We start from the raw sequence: 15,688 nt of genomic DNA on the forward strand, positions 1-15,688 counted from the left end.
CCGAGCTGATCACCTAGCTCTGGAGACAAGCTGTCTGTGCCCTTAACAAAGGCCAGGATGCCTGCTCCTAGCTTCCTTTGTTAAAATGTGGATTACCTGAGAAGAGATGTTTGACTGAAGCTGATGACTTAAGAGTTCAGATATTTGGTGCTTCCTTCCTTTTGTAATTTGGAAGGATGTCTTATAGAGATGCTAATTCAGGGCCTACCTGACTGCTAGATGTGGTTGTGACTTGAGCCCAGGCACCTGGTTGCCTAGGTGATGGCGTAATGTGTTTTCCCCCCCTCCCCGCTCAATTTGGTCTGGGTATATAAAATGTTTGGACAATAAACGGCGATCGGGCCTTTTCCATGATGACGGTGTAAGCTGTGTCAGTTCTTTTCCTTGCGACTCCGTTCCAGCCGGTTTAAGGAATTAGGGAATTTATGTTGGACCCTCACGGGCCACGACAGGTGGGTAGGACACTTGAGAGGATGAGGCAGGGGAGTGAATGTGTGAGGACAGTTTAGCCTACAAAGTAAGACCTTGTCAAAAAAAAAAAACAAACCCAAAAAGCTAAACAGTAAATAAAGTTTAATTAAGGTAATGATTGAAACGGGAGTCAAAACTCAGTTCTATTCTCTGGTATTTTTAATATGTATGGTTGATAGATTTGTTACTGCTATAAAATAAAAAGCAAGCGCAACATGACATGCTAGATCTATACGTCACACACCACACTAATAACACTTAGCATGCACACTCTCTTTTAAAAAGATTTTCACTTACGTATTTGGGTGTGTGTATGGGGAGGGAGGGAGGAAAGAGAGAGAGGGAGGAAAGGAGAGAGAGTGTGTGCATATGTGCACATGAGTGTAGTGTCCACACAGGCCAAAGGAGGTCACTACATCCCCTGGAGCTGGTATTATAGAGCACTGTGAGCTACCTGAAGTGATGGGAACTGAACCTGGGTCCTCTGCAAAAGCAATACAAGTATTTCCACTCCAGTACATGTACAATTTTATACCTACAAAGGTTATTAAGGAAAGATAAACCCTTGTCTGGAAGAGGTGAGCCAGATCCAGATGTGTGGGAAAACCTTTATATATACATATACAAACAAACACACACATACTATACACACATACACTGTATATATAATCTATCTATCTATCTGAGTCTGATCTATAGAATATATAGGTTCATAAATATCTGTTTGTTTGAGACCATGTCATATGTAGCCCAGGCTGCTCTTAAATTCATGTAACCAAGGATGACCTTGAACTCCTGATCCTCCTGCCTCCGTCTTTGAGGTGCTGGGATTGTAGGTCCATGTTACCATGCCTGGTGGCGATTAATAAGAGACCAGCTCCACTAAAACAAAACTTTCTGAGAAGTGTTTCCTCAGGTCGGCACATGGATGCTGTGGTCCAGAGACAGCCAAGGTTGTACCTCACGCTGGCAGCTGAACTTGGTAATGTGTAAGAGTCACTCAGGTGGTACTGGTTTTGAGGGCACAGAGGGTCATGGAGAACAGCCGAGGCCTGGCACTATGTGACAAGGCTGGGACCCTGAAGGAGAGAGAGGTCACTGGAAAAGTTCAGCCTCGGCAGCAGTGGCATACCCAGGACTGAAGGAGTCATAAAGGGAAGTTAAGGCATGCCACCATGCAGCAGTGTTACAGGCCCTGATGAGAGCCCAGAGGAGGTTACTGGGGAAGGTGCAGCCAAGTTGCAGTGGAGAAACCAAAGTTTTGGAGATGCCAGTACCACGAAACAACCACCGAGGACAGCAGCTGAGGCACGGAGGTGGCTTGAGTCTAGGAGCAAGTCAGTACACAGTGATCCTTTATAGCCTGTTTCGGTGCCTGCTTTCAGTGCCTGTTTTCAGGTCCACGTCCTGAGGTCCTGCCTTGCATCTCCTTCATCTGACTGTGATTGGAGCAGGTAAACTGGAATACCGCATCCTCCCCCAAGTAGCTTTTGGCGCCGGAGCTTTATCACAGCCATAGAAACCTAACTAAGGCAATATCTAACCTAAAACTATACATACAATTAATTATTAAGCTGAAGGAGCCAGTTTCCCTCCTTATTTTATCAAAGATATTCTATGTGCCCAAAACGACATGACAGGAAAAAATGGAAGGCCAGTTCCAAGGCTAGGTCACAAAAGAGCTCTGGATGCTTCTGTTTCCCTCTCTTGGGTCACCTGCTGTAAGGGAGGTCAGCTGCCAATGGCCATGTGAGCAAGGCATCCTGAGCGGTGTCACACAGACAGGCGACTGGAGCCACACCTCCATCTTCAGCAACCTCACAGTGGAGTAAGAAGCAATGCCCAGGTGTCCAACACAGAAATCCTGTGACATATGACACCCTTGTGCTAGGCTGCCTCATTTGGGGGGAATTTAGTTCAGTGCTGGGGATGGAACCCAAGGCTTTGTGCTCATCTGGCAAGTGCTGGACCTCAGAGCTGAATCTTCTATCTCAGTTTTGGGGTGATGTGTTTATGCAGCAAGGGACATATAAGATATAAAAATAAACTGCATAAGCTATACAAGAAACTATGTATTTCAAATAGTTACATAAATTTCTTATTATTAAGCACAATAAGAATCAATAAACCACTGAGGTGTGGTGGCACACACCTTTAATACCAATGCTCAGGAACAGAGGCAGGTGGATCTAAGTTCAAGGCCATCCTGGTCTACGTAGCAATTTCCAGGCCAACCAGAACTACATACTGAGACTCTGTTTTAAAGAACTACACTTTTATAATGGAAAAAGCCATTAGTGGGATCTCACTCATTTATGGCCCCCTTGAGGTGGGGAAAGACCTTTAAAAATGGCTTCACTCACAAAGGAGACCCTGTGACATGCTTAGGGAGAAATGATTCTGAATGCACCATCAAAGGAGTCAAACAGAGTCTAGAGGATTTCTTCCATCACTAATTCAAAGCCAGTGACATTCCCCAGGGTGTCGGAGCATCTGTCTGTCCAGTGCTGGGGATCAACCCCAAGGCACTGCTTGCCAGACAAGGGCTCCAACACTGACTTACGGCTTCAGCGCAGCAGGAGGATTAACTCGCTCACATCCCTTGGAGAGTAGGCAAGGTCATAAAGAGGACCAGATGGCTCTTTCCTTCTGAGCTGTGTGATCGGAATACTGTCTCACCCTGAGTGGATGTGATAACCTCATGCGTTACCTGTGACGAGCTCACGATCCTCCGCTTGTCTTTGCACCAATCCATGCACAGGACTTTGTTTCCGTGGCCTTTGAGGGTCCTTCTGGTCTTCATGACGAACTGGCCCAGAGCTTCCACCCGCTCAGCCACCTGGTGCACTGCAAGGACAAGGCCACAATCAGTTCTGTTTCCCAGGGCCAGGCTCCGGGCCGCAGTGGTCCCAGGAAAGTCTCTGGCTCCCTAGCGTCCTCTTCTTGATGTTTAGGCCTTGCAACACTTTCTTCTAAGGTTAGAGAGTAGAGGTAGCACAAGACTACTTGATATTTCTAGAGCACTATGTAGACTTTCCTCTTGGCCTTGAGAGACGGGCAGAGGAAACAACAGGGTAAGGCTGCTGTCTCTGTGGAACAGGCAGAGACCGAGGCTTACACAGACTTGCTGGGAGCCAGGCTGGAACTTGAGGATTTTGCCTTTTGGGGTGTGTGTGTGTGTGTGTATGTGTGTGTGTGTGTGTATGTGTGTGTGTGTGCGCGCGCCTTCAGGGTGTGTGTGTGTGCGCGTGCCAGAAGACCTCAGGTGTCATCCTCAGGAACAATATTTGAGACAGGGTCTTTCACTTGGCCTGGAAGTCACCAATTGGGCTGGGTGAACTGGCCGGGGATCCTCGTGTCTCTAGTCTCCATAGCGCTGGGGTTACGAGCACATGCCACCACACCAGGCAGTTTTATGGGGTGCTGGGGACTGAACTCAGGTCTTAGTGCTTCCAAGGCAAATACTTTACTGAGGGAACCATCCATCCCCAGACTCTACTGCTTTCTGCTCACAAGGGAAGCTGACTTCATCAAAACCATCCCACACTGTGTACCTTGCTGCCTGGCAGTAAGCTGAATGTAACTGTCCCTGTGCCTGTCAAAGCCCGGGGCATGGTGGGAGCTGCAGGAATCATCGTACAAACACTGATCAAATGATGACCGTGTGAGGCTGCTGAAGATTAATCAACACTGTCCTCAAAGTCTGGACAGAACCTGCTCATGACGTCACTTTACCAGGTAAGATTTCCTCCCCACGCAGTCTCTTGGGGGCTGGGACCTGTGTCCTTTTCCCTGAGGCCAAGAAATAGCTCAATGAGCTTAGAGAGGTGTAGGAGATGAACAGCCCATCGTGAAGCCCATGGGAGACATAGGTTGGCAGGGTTCAGGGACTCCTCTCCACGGGAGGCAGCTGAAGGGACCACTCTCTTGTTGGTTAGTGGTTGAGCCAGGAAAGACCTGGGCTCCTGAGCCTTTTGGCAAGCAGGAAGAAGGAGGGGTGCAGCTCAGGGAAGGCCTGGTTCCCGCAGTCAGGGCGGTTGGCTGTTGAGCTATTCTTCCACGGGAGGAAGCAGGGGCAGGCTGATCTATGGCTGGAAGCCAGGGCTGTGACAACTGTGTCCCTCATGGACATCTTCCCTGCCTCGCTTCTGGTGCTTTTACCTTCCCTCTGGGTCCAAAGAGCAGTCTTATAGAACCATAGTATATTTTATATACTATATATAGTATTATAATATTTAATATATAGTATATAATATATCTGCATGTTATATATATTATATAGTATATATAATCAGGAATTAGTGATGGCTAACCTACAGGCCTTGCCAAGCTGCATTACCCAACACCACCCTTTGCAGCAAAGGCAAGCTTCAGGTCATTCAGGGTATCCCTCGGGGCTCTCCAGTCCCTGTCTGGTGCTCACTCGTGATGAGATTCTGCCCAGGGACTCTTATCAGGAACCCCACAGGGAGATTTTTAGAGACACCTGCTACCATCTGTCGCTCTGCCATTGATGGTGACTTTGACCACTTGGTTAAAGTTGTCCACCAGTTACCATTTCACCTTCTATCATGAAAAAGAGAGTCTCACTTAACTCAGGCTGGTCACAAGTTTGCTATGTAGCTGAAGATGACCTTGAATTTCCTGCCTCCCCTTCCCCAGTGCTGGGGTAACAGACATGTGGCCCCCTGCCTGGTTTATGTGGCACCTTGTCCACAGAGGCGAGCACGCTGCCAGCTGAGTTTTACCCCCAGCTCCAACAACACCCTCATGGGACCACGCCCTGACAGCCATTCCCGCACACCAGCTGGCTGTCGACTGGTGATTTTCCTGAGCCCATCCTTCCTTCCACACGCAATGGCTGCTTTCCCCACCTGAGCCCATCCTTCCTTCCACACGCAATGGCTGCTTTCCCCACCTGAGCCCATCCTTCCTTCCACACGCAATGGCTGCTTTCCCCACCTGGTCCTCGTGATGTGTTGGAGACAGCAGCATGGCCTCTGTGGGTCCCACTGTACGGGCCAGGTCATAGGTCAGTTCCTATGACTTGTTTTCCCCACCCTGGGAATGAGCCTAGGGCCTAGCACCCACCAGGCGAGCGCTCTACCACCAAGCTACATCTTCAGCCTTGGGTGTCCCAGGAAAGAACTCTGCTCTGAGCGACACTCTTGGCGTTTCTGTGCTGCATTCCAATGCCCAAATTGTCCTCATGGCCCAGGAGAAGCCCCATCACGCAGGTTCTTGTGGCTTCCTGCAGCATTTTATTATCTTTAGGGGTCCCCAGTCCAGGCTTCCTGCATTACGCCAATCATGAAACCAGTCATTTCTCCGAGAAAGTCTGATCCCTGTTAGTGCCCCTTGAGAAGAAAGAGCAGAGAAGTCCCAGTGAAAGCCCCAGTGTTTCAGCATGGTGGGGCACATCTGTAATCCTAGCCCCCCACCCCCAAGGCCCAGGCAGGTAGATCTCTGTGGGCATGAGACCAGGTAGAGCTATATAGTGAGAACCTGGCCCCCAAACAAAACAAACAAATGAAGCAAAAATACTCAAATGAAAGAAAAGCTCAATGGTAAATGCTCTCGTACATTACAAAATGCCATCTCAGTGCTCAGGCTGAAGCCCCCACCAAAAAAAGGACCCCACCAGCCTCCTGCAGACACAGTCCTCACAAGGCATACTGGAAAAGGCAAAAAACAGACTTAATTTTCTGAATTCTTACAGGCCTTTTACACAAACCCCCACTGGTAGGGAACACGTCCTATTTAATTTCTTTAAAGATTTATTTATTTTTATGTGTCTGCCTACATCTATGTATGTGCACCAAGTGCATGTAGTGCCTGCAGAAGCCAGAAGAGGGCGTCAGGTCCCCTGGAGTTACAGATTGTGGTGAGCTGCCAGGTGGGTGCTGGGAACTGATTTGGGCTCTGTCTGGAAGAGCAGTCAGTGCTCTTAACCCCTGAGCCATCTCTGTAGTTCTGTTTAATATTTTATATGGATCTCCATTCCCATACCACTGCAGCTTCTCTTGCTTCAGCTTTAGAGGAAGCCTAGTTTTCCCAGATCCCTTTGAAAAAAACAAGACGTTTCAGCAACTAAAAGAGGGCCCTCGTTACATAACTTCAATTTTAACACATCCCAACTATCAATTATCCTTTCTCTTTGCGTCTTCCCTTCCCACACGGATTCACTCCCAGCCCACTCCATCCTGCCTCTATCTGCCAAATCTTGCAAGCATTGAATTAAAGGATTACAAAAAATTAACTATCAGGAAATAAAAGAAAATTTGGAAATGAGCTAAATATGTATTTGTGGGGTTGGGCTGGAAGCAGAATGACTTCTCCTTTGCCTCCTGACAGACTGTTCCTCCAGGAAGTGGTATATATATCTTTTAAAGAAGTGATGAACACACTGGTTTCTACAATAGGAATGCTAACTGGTTAGGAGATCTGGCCGGCAGGCAAGCTTCAGGGAGACAGCGGTGTGTTCTGCTTGAGCCTCCTGGGACTAAGAACCCATCTTAGCCACACACAGATATCTGCCTTCCATCTCTCCTCCTGAAGGATTGGTCCCTTATCAGCTCCTCTCGAGAGTTACTGAAGCCTGGAACAAAGGGGACCCTTGCTAAACCAGAAATGAAGGCGCAGAGACAGCAGGAGGCCACACTGGGCTTTAGGGTGACGTCTGTGTGCAGAGAATGAGACTATGTAAGGGCTCGCAATGGCTTTCTCAACCAAGGAAAGCAAAAGCCAAGACCCAAAGGTGTGACGTAATCAGGAGCAGCAAGGGGACTCATCCCAGAGAGCAGAATGATGTAATGTCTGCACCCCCATAAGAGCTGTTACCCACGGACGGCAGCCTGTCGGTGCACTGTCATCGAGTGATGCAGATCTGTCTTTCTATGACTGTCCCTGGCTGCAGCATGGGATAGTGATGACACTGGGGAGGAACCTGGCCAGGGGATTCCTCTCTTAGGCAAAGCCCTCTGCAGGGACCACAGCGCTTGCTGTACCACACTCCTGTGGTCCCTCTAAGACATGCCTGCAACATCCTAGAAGCTGAGCCAAAGGAACCTGTTCCCTGACCCGTGCCCAAGGCATCCACTACCTTCATTGCCTTCTTGCTCAGCTGGAGCCCACAAAGCTTAAACTGGAAAATTTGGACAAGCCTTGTCAGAACCAGAAGCCGCAGCGGAGACTCCAAGAGAGGGAGATGGGTGTGGTTTACTGGGTGTTAAATACCATGCCGAATACCTCAGTAAAGGAATAGGTTGTCCTGGCTCTTAGGAGGCTCATAGCCTAGAAGTAATGGACAGGCCAATACCCTGGCATCAAGCACTCTGTAGTGTGACAGTGACTAACAGGTTGTCATATGAGGTCAGGGAGCCAAAGGATGCTATACAACTACTTACTGGCAGGCTGTCAAAGGTAATGTCATTAGCTCCTGAATTTAAAGGAGGCATGAGAACTGGGATAAGGGAAAGACAGATAGGAACCTCCTTCCCTCCACTCTCCTCTCCTTTCCTTCCTTTCTCTCTTCCTCAGACACGTGCCGCCACACCAAGACTTTTGGTATATGTGAACAATACCCCGAGTTTATTGCATTGGGGTTGGGCGGGGGCTTTGTACAACAGCTTGCGAACACAGTTTTAAAGTTCTGCATGTGAGGAAGCCAAACCTCAGAGGGCCGAGGACTTTCTCTACACATACTCTGGCCCTTAAGAACAGGCATACACCTTCAACAGGGGGATCAACTTTACTCAAAATGGCTGTGAGTCTTTGGAAAATCAAGGACAATGACACTCAGGCATGGGAGACACCCTAACCATGGATTCCCATATGGGAACCAGATCAGTGGGTCACAGGGTTAGTCAAGAGACAGTTTGGCCCTAGCTTGACCTCTGTTTGGTTAGGAGACTTCAGATCAGAATGCTGCAGCATGCAGGGACGTAGCTCCTTCAGGAACCAGGCCCTGTGCTGTGCTCCAGAGGGAGGGTGGCTGGGACCCAGGCTGGCCACACCAGCAAGGGGGAAGGCCACTGAGCCACACCTGCTCCCTTACATCTCAGGGGAGGGGGAGGCTAACGGAAGGACAGCAGTTTCTGTTCCATGGAAGTCATCAGGCTCCCCTGAGCCTCTGCTGTACACCCTGAAATCAAAGTATTAGAGTCATCTAGCTGGGATCGGGGAATAATCTCTCGCTCTGGGAGACTAATCTCCCGTCAGCGACACTGACTAACTGGCTGTGGGGGTGCACACCTAGAATCCTGGCATGTAGGAGGCACAGGCAGGAGAACCAGAAGTTCAAGGTCATCCTCAGTTACCTAGCGTAATTAAGAGACCAGGATGAGATACATGAGAGCCTGTCTCTCAGCTCTCTCCCCAAAAAAGCTCCTGTGGTATGTAACAGGAGGAATGAATATGAAATGTGTCTCAATGCATTTAATACAATCTCAAGAGTGCTTAGAGAACTATAAACATGGAAGTAATCCACAACGTATGGCGAAGAGGAGCCTGCAGGTGGGGGCCGCAAAGCTTCACCTCCTCTGCTTTATCTAACTGCCCCCGCCCCGTGAGTGTGGGGACTGTGGGGACCCATTAGAAACACTTGCTTTCCCTCGAGAGCTCGCCCCAAGCTATAACCGCACAGCAGAGGAAGAGGGCAGGAAATGGAGGGCAGGCTAGCTTTCTGCTACTCTCCAGAGGGCGGGGCAGGCAGGAGGCAGGAGGAGCCCATCTGCAGGGACAGCAGCTTTCTCTCGGCCTGGGTCCTGGGGCTGTATTTCCTCAGAACATGCTAAGCTATTGACACACTTGCTTCAGGTCTGTCTAGAGTACGATTTGCCTGGATCTCCCCGGGGGCCACAAGATCATATCGGTGCAAGCCTCCAACTACAGCGTGAGAGCAAAACCTTCCACGAAAGCAGGTGTACAGCGGACAGAACAGTCAGCTGTCCTGCCTGGTAAACCCCGTGGTTAACCCAAATGGAACCTGGATTTGTGCATTGAAAAATTACATAAATTTGCCTTTGCAGTTAAGGAGCTGGGACTCTGGATAAAGTGCCCACAGCCCAGGATGCTGTGACTTGCCAGTACTTCCCACTGTCAGCCCGCCTTCTGGAACGTTCCTCGCTCTAACTCTGGGACTCTATTGTTGAGTTGTGTCTACCTTCCTCCTCTTGTCTTGACGCCACCCCGAATCAATCCGTCCCACAGCACATGAGGGATGGGTCTAAAGTGAAGCCTCTCCACATCCCAGAGCCCTCTCGAGAGAACATACATCCCTTTAGGCATTCTGCACTGACTAGACCAAGGTAGGCATACTGACCAGTACTTGGTCTTTACCATTTTGCTACTTTAACAAAAGCATCGGGCTGGAGAGATGGCTCAGCGGTTAAGAGCATTGCCTGCTCTTCCAAAGGTCCTGAGTTCAATTCCCAGCAACCACATGGTGGCTCACAACCATCTGTAATGAGGTATGGTGCCCTCTTCTGGCCTGCAGGCATACAAGCAGACAGAATACTGTATAAATAATAAATAAATAAATAAATAAATAAATAAAACAAAATATTCAGTACTAGGCTGGGCGGTGGTGGTGCACGCCTTTAAAATCAAACAAACAAACAAAAAAACAAAAAGCATCTCTGCTGTCTAGAACACAGTGAGATGTGGAGAGGGGAGACCTGTACTGGAAACCTTCCCTGGCTGCCCTCCAGCAGCTCTGGTGATGCCAGCCTGAGTGTCCCCCTCTGCCCTCCTGGGACTCAGATGCGTTCACATCTCGAATGGGAGGTAGAAGAGCCCTCTTTGAATCTGGGGCCTGAGGCTGGAGAAGGGGATCCTCTTTGATCTAAGAGCTGTTGGCGGGCCGAATCCATGGCTCCCGATGAGGCTCACAGCCTTGGAAACCGTGAAGACGTCACCTTCTGAGGCAAGGGGCCTTTGCATCTGTGAGGACGTTACTGTGATCTGGGTGGACTCAGTGTAACCCTACGGGTCTTTTTCATGGGAGACAGCGGACTGAGCCAGAGAGGGCGGTGCCAGAAGCAGTGGTCAGAATAAAGTGGCCTCTGAGCCACGGAACAGCCTCGAGACACCAGGAACACAAACTGTAAGCTGAGGATCACAATGACCTCAGGATGTGGGGAATGGCTCCCAGAGCCTCTGAAGCCACTGACCCATTGAGACTTCTATCAGACCGCGGAAGTCTGTGCAGCATGGTGTGCGTAGGAAGCCAACACAAGCCATAGCTGCATAACTGTAAATTGAAGCAAGACACCCTCGGTATCAGCAAATAGGGGTAAGGTGGGGGCTCCAGGGAGAAGACCCCTGCAGGAGGCTAGGGAGGTAGGAGCTCCTGGCTGTGCAAATGAGGCAGGCTACTTCCTGGTCTACAAGTCATTTGGGCTACTTCAGGCACACTGGTCTGAGTGTTAAAGCTACGGGGCTGAGGACAGAGTCCGATTCAGGAGTTGCTCATTCCCTTCCAGACTTCTCATCTCTGTCTGCAACATGGACTTAAACATATTTATTTATATATCCGTTTGTTTTTGAACAAAGCTTCTTGCAGCCCAGGCTGGCCTCATTTTGTAGCTGAGGATAACCCTGACCTTCTGATCCTTTTGCCTCGACCTCCCAAGTGCTAGGATTACAGGCCTGCATGCCTGGTTTATGTGCTGCAGAGAATGGAACCTGGGGCCTTGTGCATTCTAGGCGAGCCCTTCACCAACTGAGCTGTAGCTCAGGATTGATGTTTCATTCATCTTTAAATTTCTTTTAAAACTACAGCGCTTTGTTTACTTATTGTATGTGTGTGCATGTGTCGTATCGAATGTGTGAGCATGTGTTGTATCGTATGTGTGTGCAGGTGTCGTATCATACGTGTGTGCAGGTGTATTGTATGTGTGTGCATGTGTCCTATCATATGTGTGTTATATCATATGTGTATGCATGTGCCGTATTACATGTGTGTTCTATTGTATGTGTGTGCATGTGTCACATCGTATGTGTGTGCATGTGTCGTATGTGGACCTCAGAGGACCACTTGCAGGAGTCAGTCTTCTTCAACCACATGGTCCTAGGGATACAGCTAGGGTCCTCAGATTTGGCCAAAACCTGTTCGGTCATCTCACTGGCCCCACTGGGGGGCCTTTAAAGGAAATCTGACTTAAACAATGCCTCATGGTTTTTTTTTTTTGTTCTGTGGGAGTGGACATGCACAATTAAAAATTTGAAAAGTAACCTAAAAAACAAAATAAAAACCAAACATGCCAGTGGTTCAGTTCACTTGGGCTTTTTCAAAGCTCATGTCCTAGGCCTGGGGAGATGGCACATGTATCAGGACCTGAGTGTAAATAAAGTTGTCATAGCGGCTCGTGCTTGCCATCCCAGTGCTGGGGAGGCAGAGACAAGAGGATCCCTGGAAGTCTCTGACCAGTCTAGCCTACTTGTCAAGGTAGCAGACAGGAACAAGGATCTGAGGCTGACCTCAGGCCTCTCTACATAGATGTACACACATGCACACATGCATGCACACACACAGCACCCAAGACCTCACTGTGTCCCTCCAGACCCCAAGAGCTTCCTCACTGCAACCCCACCTCCAACTCTGGCCCTGCATATGCCTCTCCAGACAGGACCCTGGCTTCCCTCAGCACAGCACACATATTACCCTACCTCAGCTTCAGCTCACTACAGCAAAGACACCAGCCCCGCCACACACATCCTTGCTTTACTGTCTTGTTTCAAACTCCTTCCCCACGACAGTCTGTCCTTTATCCAGGTAAGGATTCTGTTTTCAAAGGTCTTTTCTAGGAGCCACGCTGGGCCACAGTCCCTGGGTCACAGGTTCTGGGGGATTTCTGAGCGCCCCCACAGCTCATTCCCACTCCTTCACTCCCTTCTGTCCAGAGCACACATCTAGCCCAGCACTTATTTTATCTATTGAGTACCCGACTCTGAACCAACACTGCAGCATCTCTACGGTCCAGTCAAGCAGAGCCTGACACACCAGGGGCTGGCAAACTGTGTGAGTGAAGGGAAGGTGTGTGTGTGTGTGTGTGTGTGTGCGTGTGTAAGGAGGGGGAGAGAATGTTGGCAGAGAGGCAGGGGGCAAAGATGGAGGAAAAAGTAAAGATAAGGTGGGGGGACCCTAAGACTATGCATGGGAAGAGGCTGACCCCAGGCAGGAGGGGTCAGGTGTGCATGGGGTTGGGTCTATAATCTCAGGGAACGGGCTCTCTATCTTTCATTTTTTGTCGGGGAGGAAGAGGGTTGGAGACCTTCACAGAATGGTAAGTGGTTGACAATTGCCAGGGTAGAGAGCAACCTGAAGACAATGCAGGGTGACTTAGCCCCTGGCCACAGAGGCCTCCTGGTGCCTCCTCTTCAGCTTCAGAGGTTCAGCAGCAGGAGGAAGTGGGGGAGGCATGGAGCCACCCAGGGCTGAGGAGGAGGCAGGAGGGCCAGACAGAATCAGGGTCTCTGAGCAAGACTTTCGGAAGTTGATCGGGATATCTGTGCTGATGGCAGGGAAGGGCTGAAAGACAGGACAGGGCTGAGGAGTCCGGGCGAGAGCCAGGGCTCCTGAGGATCCTGGAGAGACTAAGTCAGAGACAGAGAGGATGCAAGACAAGATTCCGGGGGGGGGGGGGGGGTGAAGCATGCTGTGCTAGAGTGAGGGGCTCATGTCACAAGGGACTTCAAAAAGAACCCTCAAGCAACAGGGCTAAGCAGTGTCTCCATTTCCTCAGCTGTCAAACGGAGGAGTCTGAGGCATTAAACCAAGCTTGAGACAACATCACCATCTGCAGCACACAGGCTCAGCAAAGGGAAGGACGAGACCCATGCCAGGCCCTCATACTTACTCCCCTCAACTTAGGGGTGGCAACGTGCTTAGCCTGACTCCCTTTTTCTCCAGACTCCCTGGCAGGGGCCACATGGCCTAGTTCTGGCCAATGAAGTACAAATAGAAATCTCGGGAGGAGAGGAATTCTGGGAAAACTTTTGCTTTCTCCCTAAGAAGGTAAAGCGCCTGGGGTTCACACTTCCCTTCTTCCTGCTTTGGATACTTAGACAAAGTCTGGTGCAGTGGCAGTCATCTTGGAGTCGCTGGGTAAATGGCACATATGAAGGTGTGGAAGGCCTGGGTCCCTCAAAGCTCCAAGCAGTTACACCAGACCTGATCTTGTTACCAGAAAAACAACTCACAGTTTAACTTACTACATCCGGACCTATTTCAAAACCTCACAGGGGCGTGCTCCCCTTCTAACAACAGAGGACCCCTAGAAGACAAACCAGAGTTCTGTTCTTCCAGCAAGTTTCAAGGAAAATCAATGCTAAAGGCCCCATACTGAACCCCAGTTCCTTTGTCCAAATGGAACTTAAGGCTGTGACCAATTAGGAAGGTGAGGACACCGCACATTAAATGTGTGTCTGTGTGTGTTGGAGGGGGTGATGCTGGCAAGCCTTGCTCAGCAAAGGAGGGTGAGCGGGTAAGACCACTATCCCCATTCTGAGCTCTGCGGAGGACCACCCCTCCCTGAGAAGGGGGACCCTCCTCTAACCCAGAGTCCCAGCCCTGTTATGAACCGGGATGCGGGCACGCTGGCAAGTTTATTTACACCGTGCTGGCCCTTTTATATCAACCAGGGCATCCATCAAACGCTTCTGAAGGGCCTGCTGCCAGCTGAACGGATGGTTGCAGAGAGCGTCTCGCTTCCCTCCGCCGTCAGGCTCCTTACCCCCACGGACAAGGGAGACACGGGAAACGGAGCTCGGAGAAAAGACCTAACGGGGGCGGCGGGGTGGGGGCAGAGTCCCCACGAGGAACAGTAAAGCGGTCCCGCCCCGGTACACCTGCTTGCTGCCTCTCCACCCGCCCCCTGGGAGGGGCTCAGCATCCTCCCACCCCGGGCGTTGGAACGGGTCCCACGCGGGTCCGCCAGCCCCTCGGAAGGTCTCGAGAGCTTCCCTTTCACCCCCAGTTCGCACTCACGCTCCACGTCATGCAGCTTTGCCCGCTCCTCCTCCAGCTTGCCCTTGAGGCTCTCGGCCTCGCTCTTCAGCGACGCCAGCGTCTCGTTCTCGTGCAGCCCATCGGTTGCCATCTTCGTCGGGATGCAGCCGGGAGAGAAACGCAAAGCGGGAGATTGAGAGCCGACGCGGGGGCTGGCCGAGAGGGCGGGTGCAGCAGTGGCCTCCGTGACCCCGAACGCCTCCCCGGGTCCGCCCCCTCGGCGGTGACGCAACCGCTGCGGGGACAGACTTCCCTGGCTCCGCCCTCCGCGCCCTCCCGAGAACCAGGCGGGGCTAGGCCGGGGTAGGGGGCGGGGTGGGCGTGGGTGGAGGCTGCGGGGAACTGAGGCTCGGAGAACAAGCTCTGATGCCAACTACGGTTTCCTCGCTCCAGGGAAACCTGGTGAAGGGGAAGAGATACAGCCCAGCACTCTGCATGCCCGGGGACTTGGAGCAGGATGCATCAGAAACCTATCCTTGTTACAACTCATTAGCCAGAAACGTTCTTTTAAAAATGAGTTCTGACTGCCTGGGCCCTGGGACGGGGCAACAAAAGCAGGGGTCTATGGCGCACTCTGCTGGGTTCAGGGGCTTCCTTTCTTCTCGAATGAAGCCTTATTTGTGTTTCCCTAAGTTTGGGAATTTGGTGGCTGTGTGCAGACTGCGTTGGCCCCTCTCCACCTACACTTCTCTGCGCCTAGGTTCCTTGGTGACTCTTTTGATGCCCACAGGAGTTTCTCCGAAAGGAATTTTAGACACCCCACCCCGTCCGCCACACACACACACAGATTCGAAACAGGCACAAAAGGCAGTGATCCCTCGGGTATCAAACGTCCAGAAAGAGGGGAAGGTAGGATTTGGACCCAGCGGTTTGATTCGCCAACAGGCTCTGGGCTTAGGCCTTCTTCCTTTTCCTCTGTGACCTTTAGGTTGGGAAGGAAGATCAAGTTTGAGAATTCTGGAAGGAACAGTGCCAAAGCAGTCTTCGGTGTTGTCCTTCCTCCAGTCTGGGGCCTTCTCATCCTGAGAAGGAATCTATATTAATTTTATAATTTATATTAATGATATTGCTATCTTTTAGGCAAGATTCTGGAAGCCTCCATTTTCTTATCTGGAAAACCTGTTTTCTAGCATCTATATCCCAGGCTTTTATGAGCATTAGATACTCTGGAGGAAACTCTAGGCGACTTCTCAATATGTGACTAAC

General features: G+C 50.5%; 1 protein-coding gene across 1 annotated transcript in view; it reads right to left on the reverse strand.

Annotated features, from left to right (window-relative positions):
• Positions 1-15,104, reverse strand: part of Gnb5 (G protein subunit beta 5) — a 31,478-nt gene extending 16,374 nt beyond the window's left edge. The window contains exons 1-2 of the mRNA XM_075965238.1: positions 14,462-15,104; positions 3,182-3,318 (exon numbers count right to left, since the gene is read on the reverse strand). Of these exons, the coding sequence (XP_075821353.1) occupies positions 3,182-3,318; positions 14,462-14,573 (249 nt within the window). The 5' untranslated portion in view covers positions 14,574-15,104. The remainder of the gene's footprint in view (positions 1-3,181; positions 3,319-14,461) is intronic.
• Positions 15,105-15,688: the final 584 nt, after the last annotated feature.

Source organism: Microtus pennsylvanicus, chromosome 3, assembly GCF_037038515.1.
Source record: "Microtus pennsylvanicus isolate mMicPen1 chromosome 3, mMicPen1.hap1, whole genome shotgun sequence".
NCBI lineage: Eukaryota > Metazoa > Chordata > Mammalia > Rodentia > Cricetidae > Microtus > Microtus pennsylvanicus.